The 27,345-nt window shown below is 38.4% G+C and overlaps 3 protein-coding genes across 4 annotated transcripts; 2 read left to right on the top strand and 1 right to left on the bottom strand.

Moving 5' to 3' along the window:
* The first annotated feature begins 37 nt into the window (after window positions 1–37).
* LOC113712047 (pyrophosphate--fructose 6-phosphate 1-phosphotransferase subunit alpha) lies at window positions 38–7,776 on the top strand. Its single transcript, XM_027235322.2, has 19 exons — window positions 38–395; window positions 1,146–1,318; window positions 1,740–1,852; window positions 2,146–2,220; window positions 2,334–2,447; window positions 2,536–2,603; window positions 2,836–2,919; window positions 3,692–3,745; window positions 4,535–4,615; window positions 4,728–4,821; window positions 4,899–4,972; window positions 5,259–5,369; window positions 5,461–5,505; window positions 5,599–5,655; window positions 6,293–6,397; window positions 6,584–6,700; window positions 6,852–6,955; window positions 7,049–7,214; window positions 7,340–7,776. Exons 1-19 carry the CDS (start codon window positions 300–302, stop codon window positions 7,466–7,468), a joined length of 1,860 nt encoding a protein of 619 aa, XP_027091123.2. The 5' UTR covers window positions 38–299; the 3' UTR covers window positions 7,469–7,776.
* Window positions 7,777–8,741: 965 nt separating this feature from the next.
* On the bottom strand, window positions 8,742–17,362 carry LOC113712000 (protein PIN-LIKES 3). Its single transcript, XM_027235269.2, has 11 exons — window positions 16,487–17,362; window positions 15,454–15,608; window positions 14,135–14,214; window positions 13,895–14,019; window positions 13,533–13,654; window positions 12,780–13,016; window positions 11,806–11,898; window positions 11,021–11,121; window positions 10,073–10,125; window positions 9,772–9,957; window positions 8,742–9,366 (listed from the first exon to the last, which is right to left on the bottom strand). The coding sequence occupies exons 2-11, from the start codon at window positions 15,586–15,588 to the stop codon at window positions 9,242–9,244; spliced, it is 1,257 nt and encodes a 418-aa protein (XP_027091070.1). The 5' UTR covers window positions 15,589–15,608; window positions 16,487–17,362; the 3' UTR covers window positions 8,742–9,241.
* A 218-nt stretch (window positions 17,363–17,580) lies between these two features.
* LOC113712219 (uncharacterized) lies at window positions 17,581–26,429 on the top strand. 2 transcript variants are annotated; one of them, XM_027235545.2, is made up of 14 exons: window positions 17,581–18,148; window positions 18,793–19,827; window positions 19,962–20,092; window positions 20,182–20,221; window positions 21,136–21,188; window positions 21,435–21,480; window positions 21,933–22,025; window positions 22,851–22,973; window positions 23,090–23,141; window positions 23,460–23,532; window positions 24,395–24,461; window positions 24,560–24,610; window positions 24,939–25,031; window positions 25,914–26,429. In XM_027235545.2, the coding sequence occupies exons 2-14, from the start codon at window positions 18,802–18,804 to the stop codon at window positions 26,016–26,018; spliced, it is 1,953 nt and encodes a 650-aa protein (XP_027091346.1). In that variant the 5' UTR covers window positions 17,581–18,148; window positions 18,793–18,801; the 3' UTR covers window positions 26,019–26,429. The 2 variants fall into 2 exon arrangements, with proteins under 2 accessions (XP_027091346.1, XP_027091345.1); XM_027235544.2 differs by having other exon boundaries at window positions 17,590–18,148; window positions 18,790–19,827.
* Window positions 26,430–27,345: the final 916 nt, after the last annotated feature.

The raw sequence follows: 27,345 nt of genomic DNA on the forward strand, positions 1-27,345 counted from the left end.
GAGTGTTTATATGGTAAATTAATTACAGAACTAAAACACAAAATAGAGTCGTAGTACTACAAATCAGCGGCGTAAAACCACAGCAAGCACAAGGTTAGCGAGAGAGAGGGAAAGGACTTTTGGGGTGCGGCGGAGTAAAGCAGCTGCAGCGTCCTCCTGTTTAAGAGAGAGAGAGAGATTTTGGAGTCTGTTTGTGTCGTGCGAGAGTTTAAGAAGAGGAGGTGGGCGTCCAAATCCAACAATTCAACAAAGCCAAAGGAAAAAAAAGAAAAGAAGAAAAGAAAAGAAGATCGAATCGAATGAAAATGGATTCGGACTTCGGAATAGCAAGAGAACTTTCTGATCTGCAAAAGCTTCGCGCTCAGTACCAGCCACAGCTCCCTCCCTGCCTTGAGGTCGTCCCCTCTTTCCATTTCTTTCTTCTTTTTTCTCTTCCTTTCTACTCTACGCATCTTAATTATCCTGCCTTGTTTCCGAAACCATTATGACAATTCTATCATTGGATCGGTAAGTTTCCTTGCAACAAACAATAATAATATTACTACTGATAATGCCTCCCGTCCCACTTCTTTTCTTTCTCTTCTTCGTTTTGGTTGAATTTTTGAGTCTCAGCGCTTGTTTTTTTTATTTTTGGGTTAATATATCTATCTATCTGTCTGTGAATTAGTACATTTCTGGTTGTTTGGGCTTCCCTATATGCTTTTTTTGCTCTCTTCTCCGGAAAATCGGATCTGACTCTCATTACTTCGTTATCACCGCCGCTGCTTCATTCTCTGTATGTTGTAACTCAGTATAATTGTTACCCCTATTTCTGGTTCGAACCTTTTTTTTTTTTGCATTTTTTTTTTTTTACATTTCTTCTTCGTTAGTGAATATTTCTCTTCAGAAGAGTTTCTAGAAAATTTTCCCGTTTCTTGTTGTTTATCGCTGTATTTACCAACAACTGTGGGCTCCAGAAATGAATGCTCAACTTTACTCACGATTAGTACATTATGTTGTTGCTATTACATACCCACTCCGTCTTTTACCTGTCTCTTTCCCCGGAGTTGGGAGATTTTTATTTATTTATTTGGTCGTATCAAAAGGAGGAGGACGTGCTCGCTTATTAGGAGGGGGACTCCTCCACTTTCTTCTGCTCTCTACAGGGAACTACTGTTCGAGTGGAGTTTGGCGATGGCACTACTACTGCTGACCCGCACGGGGCTCACACTATCAGTCGCTCCTTTCCTCACAGCTATGGTCAGCCTCTGGCTCACTTTCTCAGGGCTACTGCCAAGGTCCCTGATGCTCAGATCATCACTGACCACCCGCCTATTCGGTAATAGGCATTTCTTATCATTCACCATTGCCTCGCCTCTTTCAGCTTCTCTGCACAACTTACTGTTTTCACTCAAAAGTTATCACTGTATGAAGAAGATGGTGGTGCGCTGCTCATGCCTTCATTCTGTCTCCCCTCATTTACAGCTTTCACTCGCTATTAGATGGGAGGATATGATTGAATATGAATTGAATTAATCAGATGACTACATCTACTCACCCCCCTCCTGTGCTTGCATCTATGCACATTCAGACATTCATACAAAATTTAGCAAATTTTCTGTCTTGATCTGTAATGCGTTTATGGGAGAAGCATGGATGAGTGCATGTTGATGTTATATGTTTATGCAGGCTTTTTATGTTAATTTGAATCTGGATGGTCAGCTTTTATGCACTTTCTGGTTCGATGTTTTACTCCTCAGGGTGGGATTAGTTTTCTGCGGTAGACAGTCTCCTGGTGGACATAATGTCATTTGGGGACTACACGATGCTCTCAAAGTTCATAATCCTAACAGCACTTTGCTTGGATTTTTGGGTAAGTGATTATTGGGTTTCACCAATTTTTTCATGCTCGAGTTGCTATGATTCGAATGGATTGCCTAATGGAATCTTCCTTATATTTTTGGCTACATGATAAGAGCGTTCTTGCCCTTTTATTTTAGTTTTCACAAATTATTCATTTTCTGTCTTCTCTATTGTGATAACTTCACATGATATGATGGTTCAAACAGTTTCTGCTTTTGCTTTAGTCAGGTTTTTAAAGATCGAATGCATATTTTTTTCTCTCATTAAGCAGTAAGTGTTACTGCTGTCATATTTCATTACCAGGTGGTTCTGAAGGTCTATTTGCACAGAAGACTCTTGAAATTACCGATGACATCCTTGCTACATATAAAAATCAAGGTAAAAATTAGAGCATCAGGCTTTGATGTGATGCATAGACTCAAACTTTATCTCGACCTTATATTTGCTTGGATTTAGATCTTTGGACATTTATTGAATGCTACTCTCTCAAGGCGGTTATGATCTACTTGGACGGACAAAAGATCAAATAAGGACTACTGAGCAGGTGAATGCAGCAATGGCTGCATGCAAAGCTTTAAAGTTGGACGGCCTTGTTGTTATTGGAGGTATTTGGTTTTCTCTCAATAAAGGCTTACAAGCCCAGGATATTATGTTGAAATCCTCTAACTGGTATATATTTTCTGTTTCTTCAAGGGGTAACTTCAAACACAGATGCTGCTCAGCTTGCAGAAACTTTTGCAGAAGCAAAATGCCAAACAAAGGTGTAGTGCCCTAGCAGCATTTCCTTTTCTAAATATTTCTTCTGGATTACCAATTCATTTGTGATTGGCAGAGCTAACCTATTGTTGATACCACCTATTGTTGATACCATTTTCTGATCGTTATGGGTGTAAAATGATCGCTTCAGAATGCTGAACTTAATGTATATTGCTTCTGGCAGGCGTTTTTTCTGAACATAATTAGATAATATATATTGTCCTGAAATTTCTGCAGGTTGTGGGTGTCCCAGTCACGCTAAATGGAGATCTCAAGAACCAATTTGTAGAAACTAATGTTGGTTTTGACACTATATGCAAGGTATGTGTACTCTTTAGAAGGATGAAGTTAGATGCTCTCAGAATTTATTGACAGCTCTTATTATTTCTGGTACCCAATCCCCCATCTTCCCTCCCAATCTTCTGTGAAATTGGTTTTGAGTTCAGGAAGTGCGACATTGTAGATAAGCTTATGGTATAATATTTTTTCTCCTGGTCTATCTCGTCTTGCAAGAAATTTTGTCGATGTTTGTAACTTTGTTCCCTAGAATGTGGATCATTATATTTCCCAGAACAAGATTTCAATCATGGATTATCACCTGGCATAAATTGTACTACACTAGGTGTCATTTCCTTAAGACCACATGAATCGAAAATTGATGATTGTAAATGTCAAAGATTGTCTGGATATAGAATTGTTTGTTTTGGGGTATAAAAGCTGCTTAATTTTTATAATCTTGAATGGTAGATACAAAATAAGACCGTTGAAAAAAAAAAGTAGATATTTTGTTTGTATAACTTATTTTGTAAGATAGTAGAGGACGTTGGGGCTTTGGATTGAAAACAGGTATTTGCGCAATTGAGAGTGTTAATAATCACTGTACACTTGTAGTTGATTCAGTTGAAGATACATCTTTGGTTCATGTGTTTTTTCTGAACTCATTCTCAATTGACTACACTTGATTACTGTTCTTCTGGTCATTTATCATTCTTTTATTAGAGATGAAGAGAGCATTAAGTACAGAAGTTGTGAAGATACATTTGTGGCAATAATGGGCCAGAAACTGACTACATATTTATGGGACTCCTTTCAGGTTAATTCCCAGCTTATTAGCAATGTTTGTACTGATGCACTCTCTGCTGAGAAGGTAATTATCTCTGTCCTCCTTTTTTGGGCATTCATTCTGGTTTCACCTTGAGCAGTTGGATTAACTGTTTTAGGGCCTGTTTGATGTTGCGGTGGCTTGTTAAAAAGCACTTAATTAGTAGAGCTTTTGATCAAAGTACTTATTAAGTGCTTAATCATACCGTTTGGGTGTATATTTGCATGATTACGTTTTCTATTTGATTATGTGCATTTTTAAATTTCTAAGACATTTATCTCTTCATTTAGTTCAAATTTATAATAAAATTGTTAAAGTTATTTATTTATTTTGGAATACAAAAGTTGCTCTAAAATCACCAACTTTGATCCTATGCCAAAATCGCTTTATTGGCCAAAAGCTGTACTCCTAAATTCAATGGATGATACTCACCAAACATGTTTTTAGCAAAAGCACCACAACCGCAAACAGGCTTTTAGTAATGACTATACTTTTAGCGCTATTCAGAATTTTGGTGCACATATTAGTGTGTCAGCTGTTCATATTTTTTAAATAAAAAGCTTCTATATTTGTTGCCATTCCCTCAGGCTTGGCGCCAATGAGGTTTTTATTGGAGAGAAATAAATAAGACTATGCCTTTGTCCTATCAAATATGAATATTAAGTAATAATAGCATGGCACTTTGAATTCAGTACGATAAATTTTTGCATTGTCAAAAAATTCTCTTATTTATCGGGAGTCCACTCCAGCATCGCAAACCTTTTTGTTTTTATTTTGGAAGCATGCATTTGTGAATAAAGGACTTTAACATTTTCCTTCTGCATTTTTTTACAGTATTATTATTTCATCCGACTTATGGGCCGAAAGGCATCACAAGTTGCTTTGGAATGCACTCTTCAGTCACACCCAAATATGGTTAGTTTTTATGCACCATGTTCTATTACTCTACTTGTATTAAATGTTGAACGCTGTTTTTTCAATACAATTATTTGCTTTGTGATCAGTAGCCTTAGATTGCTCTTAATAGGTGATTCTCGGTGAGGAAGTGGCTGCATCGAAACTTACACTTTTTGACATCACAAAACAAATTTGTGATGCTGTTCAAGCTAGGGCTGAACAAGGTTTGGAATCTTGGTTTGCACTAATCAGCATTACTGCTGATGTCTTGACATTGTCAAATAATGTGTTTTTGTTTCAGATAAATATCATGGTGTCATTCTGCTGCCAGAGGGGCTTATAGAAAGTATTCCTGAAGTGTATGCTTTATTACAGGTATAGATTCAGGCTCTTGGTCTAAAATTTCATCCTACATAACCTTCTCCCCGTTAATATGGAATATATCACTCTTTATCCCTGTCAAAAACAGGTATAGATTCAGGCTCTTGGTCTAAAATTTCATCCTACATAACCTTCTCCCCGTTAATATGGAATATATCACTCTTTATCCCTGTCAAAAGCAAAGTGGTCAAGAAGATTTATTTGGATGCTTGTGATTGTCTTGTAGCTATAATTCATCTGTTGACTAAATGCTTCTGTACAATTATCTTTTATCTCCTAGGAAATCCATGGGTTGCTTAGACAAGGTGTTTCTGCTGATAGCATTTCCTCTCAACTGACCCCCTGGGCATCTGCATTATTTGAGTTCTTACCACCTTTCATAAGGAAACAGGTATCCTTTTTGCCCTATCTCTCTAATATAATTTACTATTTTAAATTTCTTGCATAATGGTGCTCAGTGCCTTAAAATTATGATCCTGCAGCTCCTACTCTTTCCAGAATCTGATGATTCCGCACAGCTATCCCAGGTAATTGAATCTGCCAATTAATGGTACTGCTTGATGTATATGTACTTTTTTTATTTTTTGGTAATGATTGTTTGCATTCTCTTTCACTTGCAGATTGAGACAGAGAAACTTCTTGCGCATCTCGTGGAAGCTGAAATCAATAGGCGATTGGTAAACTTTAATCTTGAGAAAGACAACCATTAACCTTTCTCTCCTCTTTTCTTTTTTCAGTTCAAGACACTTTTTGAATATTCAAAATCTGGTGATAGTAATCTCTGGATATAGTAGTTGTACTTTCTCTTTTAGAAACAGTTTCTTTAGAAACCATATTCTGTTTTGGAATTAGTTTGTCTTATACAGTTGACTTGTTTTGGTCACTGCTTCCGAGTTCATGGTTATTTAAGTGGTAAGAAGAAAAAGTTATGTAAAAGTACTTAAATGACTAGAAACTTGTAAAAAGCAGCTTAAGACAGATGCCACATATTATTTAGGTTTGCAGTACTACATGTCAGATAGTGTAATTTTCTTTTTCTTTTTGTCTCAGAATTATCTGTTCTTTTTTTATTTTTTTAAATTTTTGTATTTAAGGCTATTACTTGTTTAAAGTTATGCACATAATGTTCGAGTGGTAGTTGAATAAATATTAATAAAGCTTTAGGAGAAAGCACACTAACATGCATTAACATGTTGCAGGACCGTAGTTAGAATTGCATATGCTTCTGAAATAAACAAATGTTTGTTTGCTTGTGAACTTTCTGGTTTTTAGTAAGTAAACCCAGGCCACTAACTTATTTCATGATCTTTGCAGAAAGATGGAACTTATAAAGGAAAAAAATTTAATGCCATTTGCCACTTCTTTGGTTATCAAGCTCGAGGGTCACTGCCATCAAAGTTTGATTGCGATTATGCCTATGTAAGTTTTAGTCCTTAAGCGTTGGGTGTAGCTTGGGGTTATGGGTCCTTGTCTTGGACAAGTGTTTAATCCTCATAAACCCCATCTTTTTACTGTCCGCTTGAGAAAAAGAAAAAGTTCAGTATTTGAGTCTTGCCCTTGGTGAAAAAAAAGGTATTGTGTTAAAAAATCGTTACCCTTTTGCAGGTTCTTGGTCACATCTGCTACCATATTCTGGCTGCTGGGTTGAATGGTTACATGGCAACTGTAACTAATCTTAAAAATCCTGTAAACAAGTGGAAATGTGGCGCCGCTCCAATTACTGTGAGTTTCTGGTAGCATTAAATCTTTGTATTCATCCAAAAGTCAAGAATGTCCACTGTGGATATGGTGTATCTGTAATTTTTGTTGTTTGTTCCTGTTTTTCTACTGTCCTTCAAGTTTTGAATTGTCAAATTCCTTTTGGTGAATCCAGGCTATGATGACCGTTAAGCGCTATGGTCGTGGTCCTGGAACACAGTCCCTTGGAAAACCTGCTCTGCATCCTGCTACTGTTGATCTGAAAGGCAAAGCATACGAGTACGTTTTTTTTTTTTTGGGGGGGGGGGGGGGAGTTGGGAGTGGAATTGAGGACTTGTTTACTGAGTAATCAACCCATATCTTTTGGTGCAGGTTGTTGAGACAAAATGCGACAAAGTTTTTGATGGATGATGTCTACAGAAATCCAGGACCCCTTCAATTTGATGGTCCTGGTGCAGATGCAAAGTCTGTAACCTTATGTGTTGAAGACCAGGACTATATGGGCCGCATCAAACGGTTGCAAGAATATCTTGATAAGGTGGTTCACTTTCCTCTTCATCCAAATTTGACAGTTCACGGCATTTGATCCTTTGCTGGATTTTTACATTTTATAATTCCTCTAGTTCCCCACACATCTTATTCTCCTTGTCATTCCTTTTCCAGGTGCGCACTATTGTGAAACCTGGGTGCTCACAAGATGTTCTGAAAGCTGCTCTGAGTGCCATGTCTTCTGTGACGGACATTCTATCCGTGATGTCAACACCATCAAACAGTGGAAACACGCCCTTTTGAACGTTAACATGTTGATGATGAATGGAAATTTTGTGGTGAAACCATTAATGCAGGATTCCTGATGTTTCTTTTTTTTTTTTTTTTTTTTGACTTTATGCATGAGGTCAATAGTTTAATTAGGTGCTCGAAAACCGAATTATGAAGATAAATATGATGGTTTTGGTTTTTTCTTGTTGCGGTTTTCATTCTTGCAACTCTGAGGAACAGAATAACACACTGTAGTTGACTGGAGTATGTGGTTGGCTGAACATGTGGCGAAACGAGACTTGGTTTCTGCAATAATGAAGATTTTTTTTTTTTTTTTTTAATGACGGCTGCCTGTTTTACATGATGGCTCTTATTATAGGATGAATTGGAAGAGATCAATGACTAGTTAAATCGGCTGCTTTTGACCTTGGTTAACTGCATATGTGGCGGGGGAATTGGTAACGAGAGGAATGGAGCAATGCAACCAGTGTCCTTGTTTCCCCTTTTATGTAAGCAAATGTTAGATGGAAACAATTCCTCTCTCATCCAAAACAAAGAATTTGGAATTCCAAATGAATTCTGTATTAATTCTATGCATTTTCCAAACGAAAGAATTCCAGTGCTGTAGAATCAAATGCACCCTGAGTTTGTTTCTTTCCCCATCTTGAATACGTCAAAAAATTAAAAAAAAAAAAGGAGATGAGAAACAAAAGCAAGATGAATGATGATAAAACATCAGGGGAGTTGTTTGAAGTACAATTTAAGTTTTGAGGTGAAGCGTATGGAGCGTTATTGACAGATCTGGAGGAGCAAAAGCGGAAATTGCTGGTGAAGTACGAAAGGCGAGGTAGTGAAGTTAGAAGTTAGAACGTTATGCCGTGGGCTTGTATGGTGATTTAGAAAGATTTGCAAAACCGGGGCTGGGACGGGCCCTTTTGCTCTTCCCGTTTCCTCTCTTTAGGGCAATATATTTGTTGCAATGAGTTGAAGTTACTGGATTCATCCACCGCAGTAGGTGACTGACTAAATCTGAGAGCCCAAAATGCAAAATGCAAACGTGATGGCTGTAGCTGCAGTTTCAGCTCATTTCTCAGTCAAGAGAGTTCTCCTATGAATTTTACTGCAGATTTTGTATTCCCTTCGCATTTTTATTAGTCTTATAAGTATTGGGTGTGAAGTATTCCTGTTTTATTTTGGTCTATGAAACAAAAGTTTCTGCTTTATCTTATCTTCACCATAGATATCATGCAACTGCGGGGTACTTTCTTTTCACGGATGTAAGATTTTGCTTGGTCATTGCTAAAGATTTGAATGCTAGTAGTCTATGATAAGTCATAGATTTACATAATTTAACGCAATTAACAAATTACAAGCATCCCAAGTATGATTACTTATTTTTTGCTTATTCACGAGCGTCGGGACCATAGAAACTCTTGCTCTAAGAAACAGGAAGGATACACTACTATAAAAAAAAAAAAAAAAAAAAAAAACCTTTTTCGCTGTTCTCATCCCAAATGCTACACTACAATTCTTGAAGCAGCAGGGGAGCTCTTGCCGAAACTACGCCCCTCCCAACTCTTTTCCCGAGCCTCATTTTGTAGCAGGAATCGAGGCCAAATGAAACGAAATGGTTTTAGCTACACCACTATTTTGGTCCTTGAAAGATCAATCGAGTGTGTGTCTATGCATGCTAGGCAGTGCGGTACACGTGATTCATATGTCATTCCATCGAACTTTGCAGTCACTAAATAGCCTGAAACATCCTCCTCCCTTCCTCGGCGAAGACACGAGAGAAGTCACATGAAATCAAGCCACCAGCCACAAGAAGAAAGTTGACCAGAACGTAAGCGCTACTGAAGCCAAAGCATAAGTCCATAGCATAATAACAGAGCATTCACTTTCACCAGCACCAAACAGCTGAGTTATTGTACCTGCCAAAGAAAATCCTGTTAATACATGGATCAATGGTGCCACTTGAAAGCATCCGGCAGCTCTCAAGAACGCCCTCAAGTTTCGTTATGTATCCTATTCACAGTCTACAACTTACACGCCCAACGCAACCCGTCATAAGAAATGTAAAACTTAAATTCGGTGTCTTTGCTACATTCGATTTCTTTCTTGGATATTTAAGGTCATATTTGAACTTCTTTGATCTCCTAATTTATTTTTTTTGCAAGGACTGGCGATACTATGCAGCTGAAACTGTAAGACGAGCGAAAGAAAACATAGTATGGAATAATTCTCTACTACCATGCTACATTCACCACGGTTCTTTGGCCAGAACCGACAGGAACCAGTCAAGATTACGATTAGAGTGAGAATTCAGGATAACATACCAATGTTCATTGCAGGTGGAACCGCATACTGAAGCAAAAGAACAAACTGATACAGTGGATTATTGTCCACCAATCCAAATTGAAGTGCAACTTTCACAGCAGCAACGCCTATCATAGGCAAGACAATGTATCGTGCAATTACAATTCCAGCAATAAGAGACTTGGGAACTGCTGCAATTTGTAAACCTGAGCAAGAAAAACAACATGCACTCAGAAATTCTAGTAATAGTTGCGAGGAAATGTGAAAAAGAGCTGAATCAATCAGAAGTCAAAGTAGGAGTCTAGTCCAAAACACTTGTGCCTTTTAAGAGGTTCCCTCCCATAATTAATGTAAGAGCTGGGATGGCTCCATCCCTGCAGTCATAACAGGTTTATGAGGAATACGTAGTTTTAGAAGGAAAGGGAGGAAGTTTAAAATGACAGCTATATGGAACAAAAATGGACTTGAACAACTGAAACCGTGCCTAAATTTCCCTCGAACAACTTAGAGGAGGGAAGAAGAAGTTTGAATAAAAAGCAAGCTGATAAATCAGAAAGCCAAAATTTTTGCAATTGAAGTTTTCCAAACTCAGAACTCCGAAGACATGGTCAAAAGTTTGCCTATATGTGTTTGGGAAGGGGATTATTTGGGATAATTTTTTGAAAAAAATACTGACGCACTTTTTTGATATGATATATGTGAGATAAAAACGTGATTGAAAAATGTGTTTGTGATGCGAGTAGATAAATTAGTGTAAATAATTTGCACTCCAAACACAAAAATTGTTCTCCTAACTCAAAATTCCGAAAACATGGTCAAGAGTTTTCCTGCTTTGTTAACATTCTTGTTCTCAAGCCAAATGAATTTTTGTGTCTCTTGTTGTAAATATGCAGATAGTGTTGACATTCTTGTTCTTGAGGCCGAGAAGTGCATCTGTCTGAATCATCACTTCTCTGACTTCTTATTGGGAGAATAATCGTGTGGGACCATTATATGAATGGAATCCTAAAGCCAGTTTATTAAAAACTTTAGAAAATAGCAGACTCACACTGAAATCCCTTTATTAGTACGAAAGACAGTTGCTTCAGTGGTCTACCAGAAAATTTTCTTTAATTAACTTCAATGATAGCACAAATAAGTTCTCATATGATGCTTGATTTTGATGAGGTAATGCAGATGCTTATTAATTGGTGGGGAAAAACTGTGAATAATTAAATGGTGACTGAAAAAAGAACAATCAAGAACCATCTGAGGAGATAGGCAATGTACCCCAGCAAAAGTGCAGTGTCATGGATCACACGAAGAGGCGCTGCGTCACCAATAATAAACCTTCGAAACTGAGGTACAAGTCCAACTACAAAACCAACAATCTGAAAGTTTAGTCAGTATTGAATTGTGTGCCTCGGGATCCATAAACTGATCATAGCTTGATTTGTGTGAAAAATGACAAGTAGGCTTACATGATTCACTAGCCTGGTGTTACCTGTTCTCTTAGTATTTACAGGAATACAATTGGCGAGTGATTCATTTTCTAAGATTTTATGTTTGTCATCCAACAAACATATATGACTTTTGCCCACATGGCTTCATCTAATTAGAGAGAGTGGTATAGGGTCCATTCCACAAAATTGCAGCTCAATACTTGAGCAGAGGTGTGCAAGGACTTGCTTCGTGAATGTTCCCTCAAAAGACAAAATATCCATTACAAAGACAATGCACCATATGATCTTTGAACGATAAAATACCCTTTATAAAGACAATGCTCCGTACCATTGCACATTGACTAAAGATTATGAGACAGCATGTTTTTCCACCCTCTTGGGCATATTGATAACTGATGCAACGCTATCAGTTAGGTATTACCCCTAGGTCAGGAAGATCTTTTACACATTTTCAACCAGATTATTTGTATACTCTATGTAACTTATAAAGACTTCTATCCTAAATGAAAAGAATCATGCTTGTGCATGTATTCAACTGAACATTCCAAAGCCAACCTCCACCCTATTCCCTAAAGAAAAGGAAACGATTTTAAAAGGACGAGTGAGTCATACTGCTCCAGTAGTTGAAGGTGCAAATAACCTCTTGAGGTTGACCTTTCTTACAACCATTTCCACGTGTTGCTTGATCTTATCCCAAAGTGATTCCTGCAGAAAATATCAGCTGTCAGAGTTTTATCTGAGTAATCAATATATAAAGGTAATGATGCACTTTCTTGCTTTTGGAGAAGCTGAGGCGGCCCATTTATACATTTACCCTACCAAGGCCTGGCTAAAGATACCACAGGCAGGTTTGTAGAACAATTTATTTGGTGTATCAAGATGAAGCATCACTCAAAGAACAATCAATTTGGTGTATCAAGGTGAAGCATCACAAGAGGAGTACGTGAAAACTAATGTCATGTCTCACAATGCAATCAATTGAAGGTCTCTTAGAAAACTGATGGTAGGATGCCTCAATTTGTGGATGTGCCTTTCATCATTCCTGTCAAGAACTCATTCATCAAAGTATCCATTCTTGATTCATTTACTCCAAACTTCCTAGTACCACAAATTACATTAAACATGCGAAAAAGTCCACAGTTTTATGGCTCTGACAGCTCTTTTCTCCTTTAGGCTGTCTCTGCTTCTGTTAAGATTGAGGAAGGTCTTTGCTTTCATTCCATTGTAAACAATGCTATTTGGCCAAAGATGCTGAGAGCAGAAAGTGGAATCTGTGATAAAAGATTTTAATTTTATTAAGGAAGAAGACATCGAATCCCAAAGAAACTATTGAGATTGGTTTAATCTTCTGGGGCAGAAAGATTTTGACACACAGTTCAATGCATATAATCTGCGTGGTTAAGGCACTTGTTTTTGTACACGAGTATCTTCTTGATCCATCTAAATCCTTTCTTAAAGGATATCCTTCCTTTGAATTTCATTGTGTTTCGCGGCGGGGAGTCAGGGGAGATGTTTGATAAGATAATTTTTTTCTTCTTCTTGCAGGTTAAACACTCAACAGAAAAAGCATAAAGTGCAAAATTAACCTGAGCTATGTCCTCAAGTCTAGAGGAAGGTAAAGCAAGTTGATCTGGATAGTCCTCAAATCCTTCTAATTTATCAGAATGAAGCAATGGGTCTGTGCAACTCCCAGGAGGTGATACGTAGCTTTCCCTTGGTGACTTAATGACAGAGGAGTCACTTATTTCTACCTCCTTTGAGCTCTTGCTCGAGGATATCCGCATGATATTATAGACGTAAGACCACAGGAAGATGGCTCCTACCTGAATCATGATGACAAATCAATGGATACATTCACCAGACTTCCCTAAAGCAGGAAAAAAAAGAAGGCGCAATGTACAACTTGAGCACTTTTTCAGCAATTCAGATCCTCCACCCTTTCTGGTTACTTCGTCGTCAGTTCAAAGAAATCCTTTCACCACGAGACATTATTCAGGTGTAATAAAAGCAGTCAACTTATGCAATAATATCCCTCTTAAGTATATGAATCTATGCTTGACAATTTAATTTTAAATCCCATGTACTCTTAGAAAGGTTCAAATGTAGTCAATACAATGTTTTTTACCAGTTAGTTTTCCAACTGAAATTAGCTCTAAGGCATAGTGTTTGGTTTGCAAAACACATTCTTGTTTTTAGACAACCCTACTAGGAATGATGTAGACTGACCACACCACTTTATCATATTCACTCCTTTAATAGGTCACAATATGCTATGATAATGGCTACCAGTCATGTTCCCATCTGCTTCCCTTAAACTGGAATAACTGATAGAGACATACCGCCATTGAAAGAGAAGCATATGCCATTCCATATGAATGACAAACATCAGGAGCTCCAAAAGGGCTTCCTTTCTCTTTACAAACTGCTGGAATTATAATGAGAAGCATGTTTCCTAAATTTCCTGTTCACACACATGAGAAAGGAAAACATTCTCACGGCAATATTAGCCATGAAATGAGGAGGGAAAAACTTAATAAGCAATAACAGAAACGTTTTCCCCAGCAAATGAAGGGATCAGAAAAATGATGCAGGACTTGAATGTACTCTTTCCTCATATATTATGGAAAAATTTTAGCCATACAAATGTTTCCAAAACACCCATTTCTACAGAACAAGAAAATACATGTACAGCAAAATTTACCTGCAGCACAACATCCAATAACAAGCCCATGCAGATGTCGAGGAGCTCTTGTCATTTGAATGACCAGCCACCCAAGAACTGAACCAACAAGGAATGTAATAAGGACATTGAAAGGCATGAACCACCTGCACATTTAACTGGGGTCACACTTAAAACTCTGAATAAATGAAGAGAAGAAAAAGAACTTTACAGGGAAAAAAAATGATGTTGAATGAAGTCAGCATCATGGTAAGAACTCACAACTTGACCATGCTATCATATGTTATTGTCTTTGCTAAGTTGCTTGACACGATCGCTGGATTGAAGACATAAAATACAATCTGCACAAAGAGAACAGCAACCCAGTAAATTTGGTGTCACATAATTTACGCCCTCAAAACAAAACCTTCAAATGTAAACTGATTTCAACTCTGTACAATCGTCACCAAACCAAAGAAGCTGCAAACAACGGAAAAATGAAATGTTATACCTTATAGGAGGCTCTAAGACTAGATATGGAGCAAAGTTCCAAGTCCAGAAAATCGGGACTTGTTCGCATGTACAGGACACTACACATCTAGGAATTTGGAGACCAAAAATATAATTCATCATAATAATAATAATAATTATTACTGATACAAGAAAGGATATATGTATGTGAGCGTATAAATTATCATTATTCAAAAGAAAGGACTCCAAAACAAGGAACAGAATATTTTGAAGTTGTTCTTGGTATATTTTTTATAGTTCTCTTCTTATGGTTTTTGTATATCGGATCCGTACTTGTATTAAGTTTGGTTGTGGCGGTGTGGTAGAAACACAAACTATCAATCTCCTTAAGGAATAGTGTCAGTGACTACTTTTTTCTAAGTGCGGGGTCTTGTCAAGTTAAGAATTTACACCTTTCTTATAACTGTATAAAAAACAACGAGCATAATTGTACGCAAAAATGCAGTTCAATCAATTCTTTGATATGGGAGGGAAAAAAAAAGAATATACGAAGCCTGAGTGTACTCCAAAGCCTGCAAAAGCAATGTGACACCAAATTCCTTCCCTTCTTGACCCTTTAATTAACTCTCAGTTATACAACACCACTATCTTGCATGCTCCGGATACTAGCAGCTAAGGGAACTAAATAACAGTAAACTTTCCATTGAATCGATGTTGGAACATCAGAATCCAACAAGAGCTTACCAGTAGGTGTCCAACAATTTCACCAGTTATACAGCTCAAAAGGATGTATCTTAAATAACGTCCATCACCAACCTTAGCATACATGTCCATGTGCACGCATGTGAGTGAGAGAAAATCGACGAAATATACAGTAAGGGTGTTAATGCGTTTGACATCTCGCAGCATGAAAAGCCAACTGTTAGCCGAAGCAATGTTTAACGCTCAGGGATAGCATATAAAGAGCGTCAAAACAAACAATAACAATGTTTGTCTTCTGGCTTCACATAATAAGTAGCAGTAAAGGGCATGAGTTAGAGCATGATCGGAATGAGTGGAGAGGAGACACGATTCTTGCAGCAACCAAGGTAAAGGAGCGAGATGTATGTGGGGGAATGTAGGCGGCTTACACCATTCAAGTGCTTCCTTGCGTCCTCCCCTAATATGTTGACTCGATCCAGCGCAAGATACGAACCAAGTGCGGTCACCAAAAGGACTTTGAGGACTGGAATGGATGCAGCGCTGAAAAGATCCAAAAGCCCCATCTGGCTGGCTGCTTTTATAACTGGTAAATGTAACCAAAAGTTGTCAAATCGAGAAAATGCTCCCTGTTTGGAAGATGAAAGATTGTGAAGCTGAGTGATATATCATATATGGACATGTTCCGAAACCATCAACCTGGCTCCGGTTAATCACCGAATTAGCAAGTAACATCCTAGGGAGAAGAGAAGCTATACGTAAAAGTATGAAGGTCATGACGCGTAGAGGAGTTGAACAGATGATAAATTGGCCCGACCAAGCTTGATCTTGATGCAATAAAGAACATGGATATCGTATTGCATCCACCATCCAGTCCACAAAGCATACGAGCATGGTTTATACAAGGACAGGGCTAAACCAATGAAAAAATGGAAGAAGTTTTTTTTTTTTTCGGCTGTTAAGTAATTAAATAAGGCTGCCCTGCCATATGGTTGATATTGATAATCAGAGTAGTAGTAAAGAAGAAATTGAGATTGGGAGAGTGGGTTGGCATGGCAGTCATGCATTGCACGATGAATCTCGAAACCGTAGAGATGAAATTGAATGATGAATGGGCAAGAATAAATAATAAGCACCCCGCACACAGACACAGACACAGGCGTAGATCATACAAAAGACAGGAGAGGCATACCGTCGAATCGAATGTACTCGGAAATTAGTACGATAAAGAGAAGAAAGGTATACACAGTGCTTCAGATATTGAGATAGATTGAATAAAAACAGGAGAATACAAAACCATGCAAAAGAGAAAGAAACCGGAATTATCAATTGGTGTGAAATGAGATGGATCAACGAGGCGGAGAAACAGAGATGTGTATGGCGGTGTGTGTTATGTGTGTGTTGTTATGAGTTATCATCATATGTGCAGAGAAACAAGACTTTGAGGTGAAATTTGAGGGATACCTGGTAGCAGTAGAGAGTAGGATTGTAGAAGGCAGAACAATTTCTCTGATTCTTTTAGTCAGTCCGCTCTTTTAATCCTGCGAGTGCTTCTTGTACAGTTGTACTTCTAGTACGGAAGAAAAAGTACCCACCAACAAAAGCCGCACAGGCACCGCGCACACGTAACGTAATAATTACTGTATTGATGGTACGCTCAGGTAGCAGAGAACATCCATCCATCCATCCATCGCCTGCGCCTGTGGAAGTGGCACAGTCACACGCACACGACAAGCCAACACTTGTCAGTATTGCACAAAGACACATTGCAGCTCTCTGCTCACCCACCGTTCCTCTTGATTTTGAGTAGTACTGTGGTAGTAGCAGATAAAGTGCTCATTCATTGAGACGAGGCGAGGGGTAAAGTGAAAGAGTGAATATGGATAATGTTGTCATACAGCAAGCTGCTAGCACTAGGGACACGCAACGTACCACCCCATTTCCGGCATACTATCGTTTATTATGATTAGAGCATATTAGTACTCTAACGTAAGTTGAAAGTTGCAGGGGAATGGAATGTTTTGTTTCGGGACAGACAATAAGGTGTGTGTATTTATTAGTCTCTAACACAGAGTTTTTTTTAAGAGGAATTTTTTTGATTTTTGAATGAATGAATTGGTTGGAGTAGTGTGTATTTGTTGTTGTCTTAGAGAGAGAGAGAGAGAGGGAGAGAGGTAAACCCGGTCTAAGTATTTGAACTAGGAATCCGCACCGCACCTTTCTCTGTCTCCCTCTCTCTCTCTCTCTCTCTCACACACAGACACACAGCGACGTACCCCGGAGCGAAATTTGGTGGGCTTCTTTTTCTTTCTTTCATTCTTTCTCCCTTTGCACGTACGCACACACCCAAATTAAATACTTACCATATATATACAGTACTAATATCCAATCATTACGATGGTAATTTGACAGTGTGGGTATCTATCTTTTAGGATTCTTCTTCTTTATCTAATCTCAAATCTATCTCTCCTCCGACAGAGCTACCCAAGTCCCCCCCCCCCCCTTGGTATGGTACTACTACTAATTATTAGTGGCAGATCAGATCATAATAGTACCCTCTCTCTCGCTCTAATCTCATCGGACCCCCTTCCCCTCTTCTTTTCTTCAGAAAAAAGGTCTACTTACTAGCATTAACATATTTTTTTGGATTGGCAGCACAACACACACAAGGCCAAGGCAATGGGGTTTGGATCGTTAGGTAGTAGTTAGTGTATTAGGGATTTGGATATGTCGTTGGTGATGTAGCAAGCAAGTAAGCAAGCAGAGCAGAGTAGTGTAGTATAGTATAGTACAGAGTATCTCCAAATATTTGTTGCCTGTCCTCTCCTCTCCTCCGTGTCCCTTCCTCACCGGCCTCCTCTGCTTCTGCACTGTCTCCGCCTTCTTTTCTTCAATTTCAATTTACCACCATACCCTCTCCCTTCTCTTCTCTACACAACAACATTTCCCACTCCCCTCTACTGTTAATTGTTATCTCCTTCCCTCCCTCATCACCAAACCCTAATTAACCCTCCCCTCCCCAAAACAAAAACAAAAGCTCCTTGCTTTCCTATTTCCCACCTCCTAATTAATTCTTCCCCGCCCAACCCTGGCCGCCCCCGCCACCGTCCCCCGCTCCCAATCAAGGTACGTTTCTCTATCTCCTCCCTCGCTTCTTCTTCTTCTTCTTCTTCTTCTTTTTCCATTTCCATTTTACTGCTATTCCTTCTCTCTCGCTTACGTCCTTATATACCATTTTAATGATTTCTTGCTTCCCTTGCCTTATCCTGCTTTTCCATATATAATTTTCTTTCTTTTATTAATTCCCTTCCCCCCAACCCCCCCCCCCCCCCTTCCTTCTGTAACGTGATACGACGGAGTCATCAACAAACGAACCGATCCCTAATTTCGTCCTCCTACGCTTAATTACTCTAGGCAGGCAGGGGTGCGCCTTCTCTGTCTGCTTTTTACTCCTTTCCTTTTGACGTTTCATCTTTTCATAGCTTTTCCGTCTTCTTCTTCTTCTTTTTTTTTTATTATTCCTCCTTTCTAAAGATTTCAATGGCTTATTCGTTCTCCCCCAAACCGTAACATATTTTTTTTCCAAAAAAAAAAAAAAATTCTTTGTGGGTAGCTATATATAAAAGGCTTATCTTTCTTCTACCACACCCGAAAAAAAAAAAAGAAAAAAAAATCTGATATTCGTTTCGTTGTATGCCTCCCGGATAGTTGTTACTAACGTGTAATTCTGGGAATTGGTGGTAAATGTTTGTTCTGTTCCCTTGCAGTAGACTTCCCAAATGGATAAAAGTGATGTGGAGATGGAAGATGCAGGAACAATGCCCCAGGAGGGGTTAAGTCACGAAACCAAATCTGATGATGCACTTGGTACTCCAGATGCACATGTCAACAAGCCTCAGGGTCAACAACTTCCCTCCCACCAAACCTCTGCTGAATTACAGGGAAACGCTGAAGCTGCAGCTGATCCTCTTGCCCACGAGGAACACGGTGAGCCCAATGTTGTTGGTGAAAACAACGATGCCCAACCAACCAACATCAAGGCCGAAGGAAGCGACCTAAACATTTCCAAAGTTGAAGCTGAGGATGGAAGTTTTGCCGGCGGTTCTGAGGTTGACGGCTCAAATGGTGCTAAAGCTCAGTCAGAGGAACCAAACAAGGATAATAAGGAGGTTGATACGACAGAGGAACCTAACGAAGATAACCCCAGTGGTGCATTGGAGGAACCAAACAAGGAGGCCACTAACAAGGCAGAAGCGGCAGAGGAAGAGGAGCAATTGGTTGCTGAAACCGGAATGAAGGTCGTTTCGAGTGCAGCAAAAGAAGAAACCTCCCCTGAAAATAGCAATGAGGTTGAAGATGCTGTTGACAGTCTCTTCGAGGACCAAAAGGTTTTTGAAAAGGCCGACGAGCCAAAGAACCATACCCAGAATGGACAACTGCCCTTTCAATTACCAGTGAGTGAGGTTCCTCCCAAAAAGAAAGAAGCTGCGGATGAGGCTCCGCAGGGTGAGGGTGAAGAAATGGTGAAAGGTTCGGCAGAAGATTTTCTTGAGAATGAGACTGAAGATACCCTAAATGGACGCAAAGAACCCGGCGTAAAATCAGTCCTTCCGGCTACAGTATCTGATGACAATGTCAAGTTGGGTGACAAGACAGCGACCAGAATAACTAAACCAGAAGCAGGTGACGCTCCAGCTGTAAATAAGCGTCAGCCAGCTACGCCTGATTTACCTATGAAATATTCAAGCAAGAGGTCTGGAAGTCATAGTGGGGAAGCATCGAAACATGTAGCTAAGGATGCCCAGGTTTTTTTTTTTGATAATATCAAATAGAAGAGATATTAAATGGAAATCTATCAAGTCTTACACTGGATCAAATTTGAAAGTGAAGTTATTGTCAACTTTGGTGTCAATTTATGTTTTCTTTTTCTGATTTCTAGATGCTTGAGGGTGACGATGGAACGCCAGAGGAACAAGCGGCATTTGTAAAGGAACTTGAAACTTTTTACAGGGAGAGGGGAATGGATTTTAAACCACCCAAGTTTTATGGGCAGCCTCTTAACCTTTGCAAGTATGTTCCCCTTTGTTGTGATTGTGCGATTTTATCTTCCTAGTATGATTGTTGGTATATCATGAACAATTTATGTTTTTGGCTGCTAGGTTATGGAGATCTGTCATTAGATTGGGCGGCTATGATCTGGTACATGTGCTTTTGCCTGATTTAATTTGCTTTGTTATGTTTCTATGCTGGAAGAGATAAATAATTGGCATTTGTTTAAGAGCCCTTGAATTCTATTGTCTGGGCAATTAGGTATTTCTTTACTTGCCTGCTTTTAAGGTATGGATGATGGATGATGTATGTAGTAGCTTCTTATGCGTGGAAATTTTAATGATGAAACAGCTTTAGTGGTAATTGAGGAAAGCGGAAGCTAGTAATTAGGCCATCATCAGTTATATGTTTACATGTGGGTTTGGTTTGATTTGTAATTGGCCCGCCAAATCAAAAAATTGTCTATTCACCCTTTGTAAATATATAATGTCGCCTTCCAAACAAGATATTGGTCAGTTTACATTAAAAAAAAAAAAGAACAACTGTCACCTCCCCGAATTTAAGGTTGAATTCAAACATCTAGAATTAGAATGCTGACAGAGAAAATGCCGAGGGAACTTCAGAGACCTCTCTCTCTCTCTCACAAACGCACGCATGCATCTCTCCTTTATGACCATCAGCAAGAGAGTAGTGGAAGGTGAAAAAGAGGATACCCACAGAAGAGACAAACAGTTAGGTAAGAAACTGGAGGATGATTTGACCTCAGAATTTGGAGAATAAGTGGTATTTTACTGAGACCGCGTTGTCACGGCTGATATAGTAGGATCAGCAACCAAATCTTGCACATGTTTATGAGGATTCTGTACCAGAATATTCTGATGTCAAATCATCAGAAATAGGTGAAGAAATAAACATTCTACAGAAATTAGAGTTCTAAGGTAAATAGGGGGAGAGGGTGAGGATCGACGATGCTGGGACATGGGGTATAGAGCTGATAGAACTTTTTTTTTTTAATTTATATGAAAATTTTCTGGCAATCATATCAAAACGAACTTCTCCTGTAGGTCACTGGATCCAAGTTGTGGCGGCAAGTTGGTGAATCCTTTCATCCTCCCAAGTGAGTTGAATATGTTATGTTGAAATTATACATGTATGAATAGAATAGCCTTTTGTTCTTTTGTGCTTCTTTGACTGTGTAGTTGGTTGATAGATGTCACAAAATGTGTATCATCTCAGGATGTAGTTATGTATTCCATTATATTTAGTTCTGATTTTTGAAATGTAAAGGAACTGGTTGTTGAATTTATCTATTCATTTTATAGAGCTGGATTTATCTGAGACTGGAGTTTTCCATTCCTTTCAGGACTTGCACTACAGTTTCCTGGACATTCCGCATTTTCTATGAGAAGGTATTATGCCCCATGTTCCAGTCCTTTTTTAGCTTACATACATCATGATTTTCATGTAGCTTTCATCCATTTTGCAACAATTATTTGGCCACAAATCAAGTCTGAGGAAGCAGGTAGTCATACATCACTATATGATAGTTGTACTACAATTTAAGCTCTTGTCCAAGATTGAAATGTCATGGCAAGCATTTTTGGTATGGTACTGATAGTCCCTCCAATGTTTACTTGGTAGTGGGTCATTGATAAAATCCTGGTTCAGCTATCTGTTGTCCGGGGAAAAGTAATTGAATATTGATAGTTATTTGAGCTATTTTGGATAAAGGACATTTGCATGTACAAATTGGAGTGGAGAATGGTGCATGCTATTTCTCAACTTAGATTTTTGGGAGAACATGATCGATATAATGTTGGACTTTTCTTAGCTTGTTGATTCTTCTTTTTTCTGCATTTAGTCTCTTTTAGAATATGAAAGGTATAAGATACAAAGTGGTGAGCTCCAGTTCCCTGTTGCTGCTGTCCCTGAATCAGCTGGTGCTGACAATGAGGTGAGCTTACTTTCACAAGATAATTGGTTTTTACATATATGTTTATTATTTCCTTTAGCTCTTTATTAGACTGACAAAGATTGCTATTCATTTCTAACACTCACACATGCATTGGCATTATAAAACATACGCAAATTGATTTGACTTTAAAAGGTAATATTTATACAACCTTCATTTTTTGCTCTTGGATAAATATTTTAAAATTTCTAGGTTTCAAATTTATGAACTACATAAAGTAATTTAGGGTTGAAGCCCTGACAAGTAGGTTTATCCAAATTTTCAAAACATCTACCTCTCTTTTTTGCAGAGACTTAAGGTATCTAGGTGGTTTTGAAGATGAATAATACTTTTCTGCTGATTGTGACTTTTTAAGCCCACATATCTGACAGTCAAGCAGACAACATGGACTATGGATATTGCTATAGGAAATGAGCAATGCTGAAAATCCTAACATTACTGATAACAGTTGGTAAATTGAAAGCTGATTAACATGGAGTCAAGGAAATGCAATATCAATTAGCTTTTCAAACATTATGTTTAACTTGCTAATATTTGGCCAGATGGTCTTCACATAATTATTTTGAATAAACTCTATCTCCAACAATTTGGCAAACTGACTTGGATAGAAACATGAATTTGGTGTGATTCACTTTGGGGACCTCTCTCCCTCCCTCTCTCTCCTCCTTATCCTGTCCCTCTCTCTCTCTCTCTCCCTTCCTCCCCCCTTCATCTCTCTCTTTCTCTCCCTCCCCATGCCCTCCTCCTCACCTTCGCCCTCTCCCTCCCTCTGAAGATATTACTAAATTCATCTGAGTCCTTGTGCAGGGCAATGGTTACCAAGCTTCAGGATCCGGTAGGGCAAGAAGAGATGCTGCTGCTCGTGCTATGCAAGGTTGGCATGTTCAACGACTTTTTGGATATGGTGAGGTTGGCGAGCCTATTGTAAAGGTCTGGAAATTCTAACCTTTGATATGCTTTTCATGATTTTGTACTTGTTATGAATGCCATATTTATTGGTTAACTCTTGGTGTTGACTTGCTTTTCTTTGGACCATGCTTTGTTAGGATAAAAGTCCCAACAATATGCAGAAGCGTGAAAACAAAGTGAAAAGCATTGGTAAGAGAATAAGGGGAAATATCTTTTTTGGTTTCAGCTTTGTCCAGGTTTAGCATGATTTATAACAACAAAAGTGACTAGTCCTCACATGTGAAATGTGGTTTTTCTAGGTTTTTTGATAACAGAATCCTATAGGCTGTGGAATTTGTATGGATTTTCATTGTTATTTTATGATTCATGCACTATCTGGCAGTAAGATGTCTTTACAAATAAAACATCTTATTATATTTGTTATTGGTATATAACATAAGCAATCACTTATGTTCACATTTGTGTGTAAAAGTAATCTGTTAATCCTAGTTTGTTGCATGATTTTAGGCTCACTTAAACAGAAGAGAACAAGTGAGATGGAGCTTCCTGTGAAGGCCCAAAGAACTGAAACATACAGGCAGTTAAGTCTCAAGTTTTTTATTCTTTTTTTCTGTTATCGTCTTTAGTTATAATCTCGTTGGAGTGATTGATTACATAAGCTTGGATAGAGAGGTGATAATGAAAGCCACTTTGTACTCTGAGTTACTTTGACGGTGTTGCCTGCACTTTTAAATTTTTCAGCTTGGCGTGATTGTTGGCTAAAAGGTTGCTTGGCTTAAACAGTTTAACCTCCTAAACACGTTCTAATCATTTGCATACATAGTAAATTAATGTGAATTTTGTCTTAGAGGCTAGTCAAAATGACCACAAAAGTAGCTCATCTGCTGACCCTAGTTCTATTTTTGTAGTCGGCATTCCATTGGTTCCAGAATCTTTACTTGGCAGGTTTTTTAGCTCTTATATTAGGCAAACAACAATAATTTGAGCATCATACTCTGGAAGCTTTTTAAGAAAAGCTTGCTTGACCTTATCTAATGCAACTTCAGTGTTGTTGTTTTCTTGACCACAATTGATTTTTGCCTTCGGGAGGATGGGAAAATTAAAGTTTTCAATTCACTTTATACATTAGTTCATTGGAAAATTAAAAGGGAAAACACTATATAGGTCAAAACTTCTTTTGAAGTAGTAATGAAAACCTCAAGGCAGAAGTACATGCTGTGGCAATGGGCCTTCTTTGCCTGAATGAGCTTGCTTCTTATTCATTGTGATGCCTGAATGAGTTTGTTGTCAACTGCAGCTATAATCATGTGTGGCCTGAATGAGTTTTGGTCTATGAAAATTTCAATATAAAAGAGCCCTTTTTATTTGTTTAAATAGTTGTGATAATTAATTAGGTTACTCTCTAGCTTTTCATGCAATGCTAAAGTACTTCAACTTGCCAGATTGGTCACAACAGTAGTTGATGTTGGCCCTCCTGCTGATTGGGTGAAGATAAATGTTCGTGAAACTGTAAGTTTATACCAGACTCATCTGAACTGTGAATTACCCCCATGTTAAGGTTCTCCTCCACTCTTTTCTACCAAATATTTGATGTTTGCTATTTGCAGAAAGATTGCTTTGAAGTTTATGCTCTTGTCCCAGGGCTTTTGCGTGAAGAGGTGTGTATCTACAGTGCCTAGTTTATTACCTGTGAACTTAGTTTGTTCTTTTGTGCTTGCTTTCAATAGTTCTACCCAGTTTTGGATGGAATTCAATATGCGTTGGGTGTCTACTTATTCTCGTAATCTTGTTGCTTTTGGATCTTCACATGCCTGGTTCTTTTTTTAAGTGAATATGAAGTATCATATGAAATGAAATTGGATCTCTGGTTGGCGTATTTCATGTATGAAAGTGATGTTGTGCTTATTGGTCTTGTTCTTTCTGCCCTATTTGAAACTGATTGATGCGATTATATTTGCTTCTACTCTTATATTTTGGTAAAATTAGGTGCGAGTCCAATCTGATCCAGCTGGACGGCTGGTCATTACTGGTCAGCCTGAGCAACCTGATAATCCATGGGGTATTACGGCCTTCAAGAAGGTATGCCTTTTCTAAGTATTAAAGTTGGAAACCTCTGATGCTTCCTTGTACAGGGATTTGAACATACCCATTTTTTTGTGCTTATGTCAGTAGATTTGTTCATTATTCATTGTGATTATGTGTCATTTGGTAGATAGAACTTGCCTGCTACTTCCAAATCCAGTTAGGTCATGAATATGTGGTTTCCTTGACTACTAATATTTGATTTGAGAAAAGATAAATTTGGTTTTCTGTGGCGACCATAATCAATATCTTATTATGTTATTTGAACTCCCAAATGAGAACTGAATTGATGTTATTGAGAATGAAACCAAATCTTATTAAACCTAACTATTTAAGAGCAGGATAGTGTGGATGTCTCTGACATGCAATATATGTGGCTAATGTCTAACTAATTACGGTTCTTTGGGAAAAAGTTACTATTTTAGCACTGGAGTTGTGGGGGGAGCTTAGTTGTTTGCACAAACGACATGTTGAATATATTCTGTCTACAACTGATACTATTATGGTCCACAATCTCCAATTCCATTTTTTGTATTTTCTTTGTGATGTTCCATAAATTTTTCTATAAGGTGATAGTATTTGTTTGTTGTAGCAAAAAATCAACTCTATTTTGATCTATGTTGCTTTTAAGAAACTCTTTTATAGATTAAGAAGAATCTTGTGGTAATTTGTGCATTATCAACATTTTGTGCTATTTCTTTTAGGGACATGTACATTTCGTGCATTTGATAGTCAGTTAAGGTATTCTTGGTCCAACATATTTTAGACATCATGGGCTTATAAAGAGTGAGATCGACCAGAGAGACTGTCACTGGATGTTAATATTTTGAGCATAAATTGTTGCTTTATGTTTCACTAGGAGGTGTCTGTGCTTTTCAGGTGGTGAGCTTGCCGGCTAGAATTGATCCACTCCAGACTTCTGCTGTTGTTAGCCTGCACGGACGGCTCTATGTTCGAGTCCCTTTTGAGCAGGCTAATACCTAAGTCGAGGTTTTCTTGGAACAACCGAATTGTTAGAGTTAGTCAAGAGGAATTGCTTGGGCTCATATAGTTCAAAAGCTTGTGAATTGAGATTGTGATGGCCGATGGGCTGATGGCTTAGGTGGTCTCTTTCTTTTCATTTTTTCCCCCTAAAAGTGAAGACAGTTAGATGCCCTTTTTTTTTCACTTAACTCCAATACTTTAGGTGGCTTTGTTGTAGGACCCAGAAATTTATGCTCAGTGGTTAGGATCAATCTTTGTTTATCCTGCTTTTCTGTAAGATGTGCGTTGTTAAACATGTCGACCAAATTAACTACACAGGAAAGCGTGATGGTAGGTTCGCTAGCATCAGTAACTTGGCTCTCTTTGTTTTAGGCAGAGGCAGAATGAAAATACTTGTTCTCTTCTGCTCTATTCTTTTGTTGTCTCGTCTGGTTCGTTAATAAGCAGAAGGTAAGAGAAAATATTATTGTTGTGCAATCTTCATTATTATCATCCATCTTTTGCTCCCTGACATATTGGTAGTCTCGATAATTCCAAAAAAAAACAACTAAAATGGCCAATTAGGCTAAAGCCAATATAGGTTGGCGCAATGATTCTCAGAGCGTTTTATAATTTAATGTGGAAACGGATGTTATAGATATGAAATTACTGCTTAGTGAATGTACACAACTTTGTTATTAGTGTTTATAGGCTGATCAGAGTACGCATATGACTAATCAATTCAGCTGTAGATTGATTGAGCAGACCCTGCTTCTATTGAACGTGCACCTTTGCAGGTGTATTGTCGTGAAATAGAGAGGATTTACAACTGGCTAAAGTTGGGATAGAAACTCATAAAGTAGTTCAGATTTCTCGCTCCCTTCGAAGCAAATATTTGCAGAGCGCCGCGCCGTTCAATCATTTGTCTTGGTGAGCTTTAGAACATCACATATTATAGACTCAAACTCGAACCCGTCAAACAGCTCAGGCTACTCGATCAATGCAACGCGTGTTCGACCTTGAACTTTGATTGAGCAAGCTTGCGAACTAATCATTCAATTGTGCTAAGACTCATTTGCATCCCTGCCCCCAGCATCATCATGCTTTGTCAATTGATCCTTATTTCAATACAACACAAGCAGCAGGCAACAGTTTATGGGTAACGTAATGCATGTAATCGAGGAATTTGAAGACTTAATTCTCGAATGGATTTGAAGTTCACCAAACTTTACCCATTGAAATTCCTTCCACGGGATGATGGAATTCAAATTCAAATCTCCCGTAAACCATCCAAGCAAGTAGGGGGATTTGGATTGAGAATTTGAAATCCAAAGCCACCCAAATCCCT

This window comes from Coffea arabica, chromosome 10c, assembly GCF_036785885.1.
Source record: "Coffea arabica cultivar ET-39 chromosome 10c, Coffea Arabica ET-39 HiFi, whole genome shotgun sequence".
Taxonomy (NCBI): Eukaryota; Viridiplantae; Streptophyta; class Magnoliopsida; order Gentianales; family Rubiaceae; genus Coffea; species Coffea arabica.

What these genes read in the sequence shown, in the direction of transcription:
- LOC113712047 (XM_027235322.2), top strand. Translation starts at nt 300, where the DNA reads ATGAAAATGGATTCGGACTTCGGAATAGCAAGAGAACTTTCTGATCTG. An exon ending in AAGTGTATGCTTTATTACAG is followed by an intron (nt 4,973 to 5,258) that starts GTATAGATTCAG and finishes TTTATCTCCTAG; the next exon opens with GAAATCCATGGGTTGCTTAG. An exon ending in CACCTTTCATAAGGAAACAG is followed by an intron (nt 5,370 to 5,460) that starts GTATCCTTTTTG and finishes ATGATCCTGCAG; the next exon opens with CTCCTACTCTTTCCAGAATC.
- LOC113712219 (XM_027235545.2), top strand. Translation starts at nt 18,802, where the DNA reads ATGGATAAAAGTGATGTGGAGATGGAAGATGCAGGAACAATGCCCCAG. An exon ending in CAGCCTCTTAACCTTTGCAA is followed by an intron (nt 20,093 to 20,181) that starts GTATGTTCCCCT and finishes TTTGGCTGCTAG; the next exon opens with GTTATGGAGATCTGTCATTA. An exon ending in AAACAAAGTGAAAAGCATTG is followed by an intron (nt 23,142 to 23,459) that starts GTAAGAGAATAA and finishes GCATGATTTTAG; the next exon opens with GCTCACTTAAACAGAAGAGA.
- LOC113712000 (XM_027235269.2), bottom strand. Translation starts at nt 15,588, where the DNA reads ATGGGGCTTTTGGATCTTTTCAGCGCTGCATCCATTCCAGTCCTCAAA. An exon ending in TATTGGATGTTGTGCTGCAG is followed by an intron (nt 13,655 to 13,894) that starts GTAAATTTTGCT and finishes GTGTGTGAACAG; the next exon opens with GAAATTTAGGAAACATGCTT. An exon ending in TCCACCTGCAATGAACATTG is followed by an intron (nt 9,367 to 9,771) that starts GTATGTTATCCT and finishes TTTCTTTGGCAG; the next exon opens with GTACAATAACTCAGCTGTTT.